The sequence below is a fragment of the Saimiri boliviensis genome, chromosome 3 (assembly GCF_048565385.1).
Source record: "Saimiri boliviensis isolate mSaiBol1 chromosome 3, mSaiBol1.pri, whole genome shotgun sequence".
Taxonomy (NCBI): Eukaryota; Metazoa; Chordata; class Mammalia; order Primates; family Cebidae; genus Saimiri; species Saimiri boliviensis.
Genome location: NC_133451.1, coordinates 40,339,886 through 40,352,293, shown reverse-complemented (window position 1 = coordinate 40,352,293; position 12,408 = coordinate 40,339,886). Strand labels below are relative to the sequence as shown.

General features: G+C 42.3%; 1 protein-coding gene across 15 annotated transcripts in view; it reads right to left on the bottom strand.

Annotated features, from left to right (window-relative positions):
• LIMCH1 (LIM and calponin homology domains 1) overlaps window positions 1-12,408 on the bottom strand; it is a 362,412-nt gene that overhangs the window by 47,831 nt on the left and 302,173 nt on the right. For all 15 annotated transcript variants that reach the window (XM_074396063.1, XM_074396064.1, XM_039468101.2 and 12 more), the window contains 4 exons: window positions 11,848-11,974; window positions 10,187-10,344; window positions 9,573-9,981; window positions 5,641-5,856 (listed from right to left, as the gene is read on the bottom strand). In XM_074396063.1, coding sequence (XP_074252164.1) covers window positions 5,641-5,856; window positions 9,573-9,981; window positions 10,187-10,344; window positions 11,848-11,974 — 910 coding nt within the window. The remainder of the gene's footprint in view (window positions 1-5,640; window positions 5,857-9,572; window positions 9,982-10,186; window positions 10,345-11,847; window positions 11,975-12,408) is intronic.

Here is a 12,408-nt window from a genome sequence, read left to right as displayed (position 1 = left end):
TCTAAAAGGAATTTGCAGTTAGTCTCAGTTGTAGGAAAAACAGCACCTACTCAAATGCCTTCACCCTGCTGTCACTGCAAAATGCAACGTTTCAAGAAAGATCCGATTGTCTGTAATTTTCCTGGATTGGAAAATATAAGTACTGAATTTTCAAGAGGAAGGCCTAGCGCTTTTTAAAATGGGAAAAACAGACCTACCTTGTGACTTAGTTTGAGAAAAGCAGATGAAGTAGATAGATTAGATACCCAGTAGGTGAGTTTGGCCCATGGTCAATGAGGGAGAATTACCACAAACCTGGTGAGATGGTGCTGGCTAGGAGGGAGAGCATGGGCTACATCCTTTGAGATGAGTTGGTGAGAGAGATCTGATGAACAGGCACGGAAGGGAGGGACACAGGGGTCGATGGGTGGGAGTCGTAAGAGTTTAGGTGGCAGAAGGGGCCAGAACTGGAAAGGAGGGAACAACAGAAGAGGCAAAAAGAGCTGCAGGAAGGGCCAGGCATGGTGGCTTATGCCTGTAATCCCAGTGCTTTGGGAGGCAGAGGTGAGAGAATTACTTGAGCCCTGGAGAATTGTTTGAGATCTGCTTGGGCGATACAGTGAGATCCCATTCTCTACAAAAGGTGGGGGAAAAAAAGACCAAAAAAAAGAGCTGCAGGAAGAATCAAGTAAGTGTCTACAAGGACAACCATCTTCTAGAAAAAGCCGTCCACATCTGTATGTTTTCTAGAGAATTACAATTGGAACAACTAACAAGCTGAGTAGAAGCTGACAAGGAATTCATCTCATTTGTATGAAATTCACATCTGTTCAAGATGGTAATTTTTGACCATCTAACTTTAATCCAAAAAAAACACTTCATACTGATTGCTTTTTTGAGCTTCTGAAAAATGTATTAGATATGATAACTTCCTTACTCCCGCTTGTTGTATGACAATATTAAGGATGGCTGAAGGGCACCTGTGGTCTATGAGTCACCCTGACAGCATGCTAAGTGCCCTGCAGACATGAATTCTCACAATAACCATTTGATGTATACACTATTATTATACTTCCTTTTAAATATAAATTGAGGCTCAGACAGTTTAACTTGTTCAGGTAGAGTCTAACCTTTGATCTAGTGCATGAAGTATTTTAGGTATTTTTGAAAAGGATCATTTTGGTGCCATTGAGGAAAGAAGAGCTTCAGATACAAATATAACTGACAGTGAACCAAGAAAACACTGGAATAGTTTTGGGGGAGACATACATTAAAATATCTTTCTGTAGGCCACTAAATTTAGGATATATTAGCCCTCAGATTAGAAAACCTTCTAAATTCTTTTACTGTCTTATATTCTAGGAGTCTGTTTGTGTGCCATAACAGATTTTCTTACAGAAGCCAGTATTTTTAAATGAAAAAACGAAGTGTGAGGTTTCCACTGGACCTTTAACAGAGATGCCAAAATGAACAAAACCCCTGAAAAGTATCTCAAGGATAATTGGGGGCAAAGGGGTGGGGTGGCCAGAGGAGGACCTGATCCCTCTGCCTGGAATATACAGCACCGTCATCACCTCTTATACCTCTTGAGGTCCTCTGGTAGGCTCCTCACCACTGTCCATGCCTTTGATCCTGCTCTTCCCGGTGTGTAGAATACCCTCTCCTCCTCTTCAACACAAATCCCATACTTACTGTCAAGTATCGAAATCTACATCTGAGATAAAACCTTCCCAGACTAAACCAGACCTACGAGGATCTTGCCTGTTCTTTGCAATCTTACATTCCTCTGGTTTTCTTACCCTACCAGCTAGTACAGACGTTCCATGACTACGATAAGGTTACATTCCAATAAACCTGCTGTAAATCGAAAATATCGTTAAGTCAAAGATGTACTGAATACACCTAACTTACCAAACATGATAGTTTAGCCTAGCCTACCTTCAACATGCTCAGAATACTTACGTTCACAGTGGGGCAAAATCATCTGGAGATTCAGTGCACTATAGAGTACTGGTTGTTTATCCTCATGATCTTGTGGCTATCTGGGAGCTGGTGCTTACTCACAACCAGGCCCAGCATCATGAGAGTGTCCTACTGCATATTACTAGCCCACGAAAAGATCAAAATCTGAAGTGCAGTTGCTATTTAACATATACTGCCTTTCCCCATCATAGAACTGGAAAATTGTTAAGTTGAACCATCCTAAGTCGGAGTCTGCATTTAATTCTCAATTGTTCTATATACTTCTCTGGTAGTTTTATGAAAATTTTTCCCCAGCGAGTTTATAAGTTTATTCTTCTATTCCAAAAAACAGGTAACAGAGTAGGTCCTTACACGACCTTATTACCATAAAGGTAATTCAACCGAAGATGACTGGGAATTATCTGGCATGAGAAGATACAGACAAAGTATTTTTTAAAATTCCTGACTTAATTTAGGATCCAGTTCTAAGTGAGAAAGTGATAGTCCTAAATCAGAAAGATGAGGTAGAAGGAAACTGAAGAAATGACATGACATCATCCGTAGAGCCCGTCCCGGGTACAGACGCTGAGGCTCCGCAGGCATCCCTTCCCTGAGCAGGCCCCGTGCTGCCTTCCCTGTCGTTCTGCCTCCCATCCTGAATTCATGCTCCTGCCTACTGCTGCTGCTGTGCCCTTTGAACAGTTCTAGCTCACCCTAAAGGAATTGTGACATTTTAGTAGTGGGTGAAGCGCCTCCTCTGTAGAGAGTGTATCTGTTGGGAATGCAGTTTTTGGAAGAAAGACACTATTTAAAAAGAAGAACACTAATCTTTTGACAGCCCCACAGAATCAGGCAAGTGAATTTGAAACAGAAAATGAAGTCCAAGCTGGTATCAATCCCTGGGAGGCCCTGAAGTGCAGCCACCCATTCTAAGTTGGCCACCATATTTTGCCATGACCAATTAATTCCATTTTTCTTTTAACAGGAGTATACTGGCTGTAACACAGTCAAGAAATGCTTTCTTTGGAATCATGCAGAAAGAAATAAAATGAGAAGTAGGTTTACTGGAGAGTGATTCTTTCAAATGACTCTTGGGATAACATACTCTGAATGGAAAACTTGTGGTGTCCTAAGCTGCATGTGAGTATGATGAGTGTTTTAGTAATGAGCCACAGTCCTACGCAGTACAGCTAACAACTTTGCTGACAGTCTGGGAGATATATACAGAGATTTCCCAACACAGAAAGTAATGCAATATCCCTTGCCATAGTTGATTTAAGAGCCTAAAGTTCTACAGACAGGATCCATAAATACTACTACCTATTCAGAAACATTAGGGTTCACTGAACTAGAAATTACTCTCAACTAGGCAATTTCTCCTAGGAAGAAATACACAAAAGGAAGACTCCCAGGCTTTTCTGAGTTTAGACCTGCATCCTTAGGTGACAAGGATCAGGCTGGTTTCTAGGAAGAAAGTCCAGAAGGCCATCCTTCTCCATGTGATCATGCATAAACTTTTGAAACAGCATAGTTTCTTTCAGACCAGGTAATTTGGCTTCTCTTAAAACAACATATTTTGGGGGATATGTAATCAATGTGAAATCTTTTTTTATGAAGGAAGTTTAGAAAATGCTCATCATGAAAAATGGCAAAAGAGAAGTAAGAACAGAATTATTAACTGCCCCTGAAAAGCAATGCAACCCCTATGTCTAATTAATTTAGGGGTCTTCTAATTTAAATTTTAAGAGCATAAGTTAATGTTTACTCTACCAGCTAAGTTCTCACACTGTTAGCAGAACTCATACTCTGTGTCATGATCATCTGCAAGAAATCTGTAGCAGTGGTAACCTGTATGCAAATGAAAAGTAAAATTGAAGTCCAGGCTGAGAGACTCCGCATTGGCCTGGATCACAAAACTTTGCTCCTAGAGACTAGGAAACATGTTACCATGGTGAGAAAATGATTTTTGTCTATTCCCATTTGAGTCTCTTTCATAGAGCACTTGGCTACTGCGGGGGAAAGTTATATCTTCTCAACTCCTCTGAAAAAATGTAATTTTAGTCTTCAAAAGACTAATCATAGAGGGGAAAAATAATGATATATCCAGCCTTGTGGGTGGGTTTTAGCTAGCTGGGTCACCTAACACTCAGCCCCGTTGGTGCTGGAAGATGTTTCCTTTCACACCAAGCCTTTCTAGGTGCTAGGAGAAAACATCTTGACAGTCTTCCCCTTCTTTTCACTATAATACAAACCCAAATACTATAAATTAGAACAGCAGAAACTCAGCCTCTTGTGAGGACAAATGAGGTTGAACAGAGTCCAGCCCGAACCCAGAAAGCTGAGCTGCATCTGGGTAGTGACCGTTTTGGTTAGATTAGTAAAACCAGTGTGAGCCTTTCTGATGAGAGACGGAAGAAGGCGTAATTTTCCCAGTAATGCCTTCTACTCCAAAGCAACAAATATTACGTTATTTTGAGTTCACTTTTCTGCCGACTCTGAATTAGCCTACGTTTTTTAGCTTGGCCATTCAGCAGTGATCTCATGCTTTACATTGCTTTCAGCTTTTAAATGGATTTTTGTTTCTTTAACTAATAAGAAAAAGATCCTTTTATATATATCACTGGGGATGGAAAGCCAGATTCTGATAGCACCCGTTAGTTTCAAATGACATTAACAAGTCTAATGAGGTCCTGAATAAACAGGGGGAAAAAAAAGGTATTTTAAAGATTTACTTATTATTCTATAACACTGGACACCAATAATGAGACATGAAAAATAAGTTCTAGCTTATAAATTATAATACCTTCCATTATACTCCAATAATACAGGCTGAATCGTGCCTCCCAAAACTCATATTACTGAAGTCCTAACCCTTACTACTCGGAATATGACCTTATTTGGAAAAAGGGCTGCTGCAGATGTGATTAGTGAAGATGAGGTCACATCAGAGGAGGGTGGACCTACTCAGTAGGACTGGTGTTCTTCTAAAAAGGGGAAATCAGACCAGGCACAGTGGCTCATGCCTGTAATCCCAGCACTTTGGGAGGCTGAGACGGGTGGATCACTTGAGATCAGGAGTTCAAGATCAGCCTGGCCAACATGGTGAAACCTGTCTCTACTAAAAATACAAAATTAGCTGGGTGTGGTGATGCGCACCTGTAGTCCCAGCTACTTGGGAGGCTGAGGCAGAAGAATCACTCGAACCCAGGAGGTGGAGGTTGCAGTGAGCCAAGATTGCATCATTGTACTCCAGTCTGGGCAAAAAGAGCAAAACTCCATCTCAAAATAAATAAATAAAATACAAAGGAGAAATCGAAATACAGACACATCTGCAGGGAGAAGATGAGTGAAGATGAAGGCAGAGATGGAGATGACGCATCTGTAAGCCAGGGAACATCAAAACTGCCGGAAGCCACCAGAGACTAGGAGAAAGGCCTGAAACAGATTCTCCCTCATGACCAGTGGAGGCAGCCAACCCTGCCAACACCCTTGGTTTTGCACTTCTAGCCACCAGGATTGTGAGACAATTAGTTTCTGTCATTCAAGCCATCTAGTTTGTGGTACTTAACAGCAGCCCTAGAAAACTAATATGTCAACATAAAAGGAAATGGTCATTATCATGACCTACTTATTTTTAAAAACAGATTCTTTCACCATGGAATCATCCCAAAGAGAAGTGGGGAAATGTTTGGTTCTTACTGTGAGCTCTTGGGGAACAGAGTTTGGCTTCTTTATGTTGATCTCGATGCTGCTGTTGTCTTGTTTCAGCTCCAGTGGAGACCCATGCACTCTGGCCACACCTTCAAACATCTGGGACTTGGTTAAGGAGTGGGCAGGTGCCACCGTGGGACGCTCTCTTTCCTTCTCCTCCTCTCTATGAACCGTCTCTCCATTCATGCTGACTTTCCCATCTACCTATAAAACCCAGAACGGACAAAAAAATGCTAGACCTCAATCAAAGACTGTAATAAAATGACACGTACAGAATTACCTCAAAAGAGGATCATTTAATAACCATAGTCCAAGCAAGAAACAGCACTCTCTAATGTTTTGATGGGATCTATAAGTTAGGGTTTCTATAAATGCTATCTTCAAGGGTCTCCTTATAAGGTAGTTGACCTACTTGGGGGACTTCTCTTTAGATTCCATTTCATGTTCATTTATGGTGTGCTTTTATTTTAAAGTACAGAAAACCAAAGAATCTTAAACACACACACCACATATTGGGGTTCCAATAATGTTTCATTTCAGTTCTGACTGCTATTCCACAATTTTGACTTTTTTTCTGGCTAGCATATAAATGAGGTGGAACTTACCACAGATCAGGAATATTTTACAGGTGGGGGTAGCAGGGGCAACAGATACTTTTTTTTTGAAGCTATGGCAGAGGGCAAGGGATCTGATACCATGCTCTGTTGCAGTGAATCTCCATTTCTAGTTATTTTTATAACCTCCGTTTTTTAAAGAAACAAAGACTACGCACATTAAAATATTTTTGTTTTTGTACTCACATCTAGGCGAGGCAGTTAGAGCAAGAAAGAGGGAACCAGAGAGGGTGGTTAGCCTGGCTTACAGAAAGGCATCGGAAATCTCAGTCTTGAAATTTGAGGCAGAATGTAGGGTGGTTTTGAGAGGGAGCTCTGCAGTTAGGTGACCTGACTGAAACCTGGCTCTACCACTTAACAGGCATGGAATCCTAAACAGGTTTCCTATTCTCTGTGCTCAGACGCAAAATTTAAAGTAACAGTATCTTCCTCATAGTGCTGTTATGGAGATTTTATGGATTACTATATGTACAGAATTTAGAACAGTACATGACACATTTTAAGTACTTAACTATTAGCCATTATTATCATTAGGTCTCTTACTTATTTACTTATTTATTTATTTTATTTTTTGAGATGGAGTCTCATTCTGTCACCCAGGCTGGAGTGGAGTGGCACAATCTCAGCTCAGGGCAGCCTCTGCTTCCCAGGTTCAAGCGATTCAGGTGCCTCAGCCTCCCAGGTAGATGGGATTACAGGCGTATGCCATCATGCCTGGCTAATTTTTGTATTTTTAACATAGACAGGGTTTCATCATATTGGCCAGACTGGTCTTGAACTCCTGGCCTCAAGTGATCCACCTGCTTCGGCCTCCCAAAGTGCTGGGATTACAAGCATGAGCCACCTCACCCAGCCTCATTAGGCCTTTTTAAATCTTTTAAAATAAATAATGGAAGGCTGGATATTAGTTATAGTTTATTTACTTTAGGCAACTGGCCCTCTTACTCTGTTACCTGTTACCCATGAAAAGAAATTTGAATCACAACTCAGCACACACATACATAAATGTAACTGAAATAGAAATTTCCCTAAGCAATTTTGCCTTCACTGTGTGACACGTTATGTTTTTTAAATTGTATTCTATTCCAGCTCATTTTTTTAATGTTGGCATCAAACCACTAAATTGATTTTATGACCTAGCAACAGGTGGTAACTCTCAGTTTGAAAAACACTGCCTTAAACTATTTCTCTTGATCTTCCTTTATCCTTAATTCTGTTGCACTGGGAAAACAACTAAGCCTGTATTCCCTGCCCTCCAAGAAGAAACACACACACACACACACACACACACACACACACACACACACACACACACACCCTGGCTTCTTTCCTGGCGTTGTTAGCGGGTAACAATGGTCTGATTTGCATACTACCTTTGACCTTTGACCAGAGTTGCTGTCCACACACTCAGTAATGGAACTGTAGGCCATCAATAGAAATACTAGCCAATGAGGACTACGATGTGGCAGGGGACCCCCGCTAGTGCGTGGTCAGGAGTGATCTCCAGCTCTAAGGGGGCCTCTGCTCAAATTCTTTAATGACCCCTCCATGGAAGTGCTTCCTGAGGCCACCATACCACCCTGCCACAGTGGTGAAGAACAGTTTTCTCAGAGCTGAAGTTCTACCATAAAATCATCTATGCTATTTCTTCTGTTTAAACAATCACTTTGCACTACTCACATAAGGGAGTGGAAGTGGACATCTGGATTTATGATCAGATGCCTTGGAACTCCAGTTAAATAAAGGTATTCCCTATCCTATTCTGGGCCACCTCAATACAGATTCTTCCTTCAGGAAGTATCATAGCTGTTTATTATCATAGGCCCTAGGTGAAGGAAAGCTTCTGAAACAGGTAAACCACTGAGCATACATGGGCATATGTATATCTGTGTGTGTGTGAGTTCGTATGACTAGCAGCTCATCTTCTCAGAAAAAAAAAATCATGTATTTATTTAAGGGGCACTTGCTAAGTGCCTACTCTGCCCTGGGCACCTGTGCCAGCCCCTCAGCATGAAGTCATGAATAAGAGAGACATGGACCCTGCCATTATAAGGGGACAAGCAGCTCAATGCAATCCAGATGAGACAGTCAGGACATTTTTCTTTTGTTTTATCAAAGCCCAAGGTAGAGATTTTGGAGATACGTTCAGAGTTATTTCAGCAAAAGTCAGAAAGTGTGGTTTGGTTCCCTTTGAAACACAGTAAGGAAGATACATGGCATCACATTGCTCAATCGGTCATGAAAACTTTTCTACGTAATGGTCACATCTCCAAGTGATGCATTCCACTTCTGTCTATTACGAACTCTTTGAGTGCAAGGACAAGGGGAACTGATCCCAAGACAAAGGATGAGTGTGTCCTCCTGATATAAGGGAGAATACTTGAATTTGAGGAAGTGAAAAGATGTTTGGTTTCCACAAGTTCTTCAGTTTGAAACATTATTTCACACACTCATTATTAGCACAACAACCTAGTCTCGTTCTACTTGCTTAAAAAACCTATCTTGACTGGGTGTGGTGTCTCACGCCCATACTTTAGGATGCTGAGGTGGGTGGATCACCTGAGGTCAGGAGTTTGAGATCAGCCTGACCAACATGGCAAAACCCCATGTTTACTTAAAAAAAAAAAAAATTAGCCAGGCGTAGTGGCACACCCCTGTAATCCCAGCTACTTAGGAGGCTGAGGCAGGAGAATCACTTGAACCTGGGAGGTGGAAGCTGCAGTGATCCGAGATCGTGCCATTGCACTCCAGCCTGGGCAACAAGAATGAAACTTTGTCTCAAAACAAAAAACAAAAACACAGATCTTATTTATGGAGGACCAGGTATTTCCCATGTTCCCATGTGTTCCTTGCATCTTTTTGAATAAGTCAATTTCTTCCTAAAAGAGAGGTAGCTGCATATACTTCTATTTGAACCAAAAGCAAATAAAATTTTGTTTTGAGGAGTCTACCATACCTCCCAATACCTAGAAATACTAGGGTATTACTAAATTAGGGTTTTTACCTCTAGTGAAGAAAAACTATGCCATTTTTATCTAACTAGAAAACAGACCTTGCTCATGGAGACGACTCCACCATTGATCTACAGGAGTCCATCTGTATTAACAACAGCAATTGAGGGAAACATCTGTCCCTTAAGCACTTACAAACCAAATCTCCAGAGATCTCTAACTTTCACAACTGTAAATGTTAACACATTTTGCTTTTGTTTGGTAAAAGGAATGACATTTTCTTGGGTCATGATGCTTCTTTCGATTGACTCCCTGGAGTTCAGCTTCAGTTCTACTCTTAAAGAACTTGTCCTACCTTAAAGTTCTTCAGAACCTCTTGAGAATTTTTGGGCTGGGAGTAAGGCTTAGGTGTCAGCATAGGCACTGCTTTGGGAGTGACAGTTTTGCTTGGAGACCCACTGCCTGCTGACATGCTGGTATCCAGAACACTGGCACGAGCAACGGTGGTTTCAACAGTGGCAGTGAATTTGGGTGGAGGCAGTGACTGTTGCCGCAGGTATTTCATGGGGTTGGGGTCATTCAGGAAGGAGGATAAATTTGGCTCTGTTGAATGGCTTCTTTCCAGAATTTTTGGCATCTCCAAGCGTTCAAGAACAGCCTCACTGATGGTGAACCTCTCGATGTACTGTTGAAGGATCCCCTCTGCCTCCTCCTGGGACCGAGCATTCTTATATGCTTCATGCAACTCTCTCTCTCTCCGCTCTCTAAAGGATGGGACATAGGAGAGAGATGCGTTAACAAAGTCAACTAATGAAAATTGCAAAGAAGACCTGGGTAGAAATCAAGGTAGCACTAAAGAAATAGTACAGGGAATATAAATAGTGTCAGAACCTTTGTTGACAGCAACAATTTTGAAACAAAAAAACACCTAGATAATCCTGTACATTAAAAACAACAGAAAGAACTCACTTTTCCTGAACAATTTCTCTGTAGGTTTTAATACTTTTCCTTCGTTCACTTGTCCCATCTTCTCCAGCCAGTAACTTCTCCATTTTTTTTCTTTCTTCCTCTTTCTTAATTAAGTCCTGAGAAACACTTCTTCTACGACTCTTCCAACGAGCCAGGTCCTGGCAGAGAAAGAAAGATGTAATATTCTTCTTCAGACCTGCGCATAATTCCATTTCTATTCTTCAGAGTTTAGACATTTCTACTCTTTAGTGAACTGACTATGGGCCCGGGCCCTACAACAGGGCCTTCCCACATAATCCAATGTAAGTCTGGTTGGAACTGGAATGCCTCAAAGGCAGAAACAACCAGATATTATCTACAGTATCCATAACAGGGCAGCACATTTATTTAAATATGGCAGTGTGAAATATGCAATCACATTTCGTGTCAGTTGCCAAATTTCAGAGAACTGCCTCACAAGGTAATTGTAAGAAACTTCATTTCTTCCTATTTATAACCTCTGCATTGTGAATAGATTTGCTGATAATAGAATGGTAGGGATTCGTTTGTATTATACAGTTTCCACATGGAAGGTAGTCAAGGCGGAAAAAAATAGTGTTGAGTCTTACCGATCTGGTGATTCTATATGTATTAATTCATGTGATCCTTACAATAACCTCACCACAATTCTAAGGGTAGTTATAGCAAAATGATAAGGAGTGAGGATTCTGGGGTCAGACGGATGGGGTTGCAGCTGTGGGAAATAATCCCAGCTCTATCTTTTTCATGCTTTGGAATCTCAGGCATGTTTCTCAGTCTCCCTGTGGCTCCATTTCCTCATCTCTAAAATGAGGATATCAGCATCTAATTCTCACAAGCTTGTACGGTTAACCAAATATGAAAGTCGATGCAAGGTGCCAGGCACATAGTAAGTGTTCAAGATATTCTAGACGTAATTGTTACTACATTTTATCAATTTTGGAGAAGTTAACTTTTTAAACTAAAGGTGGAGTAAAGTTTGCAACAGCTACCTCCAGAATGCTCTGTGAGAATTCAATGAAATAATCCACTCTCCCTCCTCCCTCCCTGCCTTGGCTCTCAGTACACAATCTCAAAGCCCTCATCAGCCTCTTTAGCCTTCCTTCCCTGGTTCTAATCCTGGCTCCCCCACTGGCTAGTTGTGTGACGTTCAGCAAGCGACAGCTGTGCTGGGACTCGTCTGTGGAATCAAGGACAATAAGAGTTGCTAGTTCATTGAGTTACTAAGAGGATTAAGTGAATGCATGCAAAGCACTTAGAACAATGCCTGGTACTGGTACGCGATTGATGTTGGCCATAATGTTAGCGTTACTATCATCATCATCACGATCAGTTTCAAATATATAATCTCAGAAGAAAGTGTAGCCTCCATTCTACCTCTCATTCCAGTTTCCTGCCTCCCCTCCCCTCTCCTTTGTGGCCAAGCTTCTGGCCAGGGTGTTTGCTGATGACACGTCTGTACCATCACTGCATACCTTCACGCTGCTATTCACCTTCGAGTCCCACATTTCCCGTGTCGCCTTTTGAAACCCGCTAGGGGCTCCCTTTCCCGGCATGGCTTTCAAGTCCACATCTACCCACCCGGCTGGATTTTCTGCTACCAGAAGCCTCCCCGCTGCCCGCGCGCCTTGGCTGGAACTCACATCTTGCCATTTGTCGTCCTCTTCCCTCAGCTGGTTATTGATCAGCTGCAGCTGCTCCTGGCGGGCCCTGCTGTGCGGCTGCACCGCGGCCTCCTCCTCACACCGCATGTCAAACATGCTCGTGCTCCTGGGTGAGGACAGAGCGAACACAGGAGGGACCGCGATCAGCACCTTGGCGTCTCCGCGCGCCTGGGCGTCCTGCCGCGTGGGGGCGCTCCCGGGCTTGGAAAACTGCCCCCCTTCCCTGGCTGCGCACGGCGCGTGATTGGCGGCCTGTTCCGGCCCTGGGCGGGCGGTGGGCGTGCTGTCACCCCACCGCCTCCCTTTGCCGCAATCGCCAAAAAAGTGACAGCCTTTGTCTTCAGTGATGCCACTGCATCGGGTCAATATCATTTTATACGTAGGTGCCAAAATAGGCTGAAAGAAGAGCTAGAAAAATGGTATTTGAAGCCCTGGGATCCTCTCATTTGGAAATGCATTTAAAAAAATAAAACAATTAAAAGGTATAACCTGGGGAGAAGTTATGGGGGAAAAGGGCGGTGTTCCGTGAAGTGAAACTTT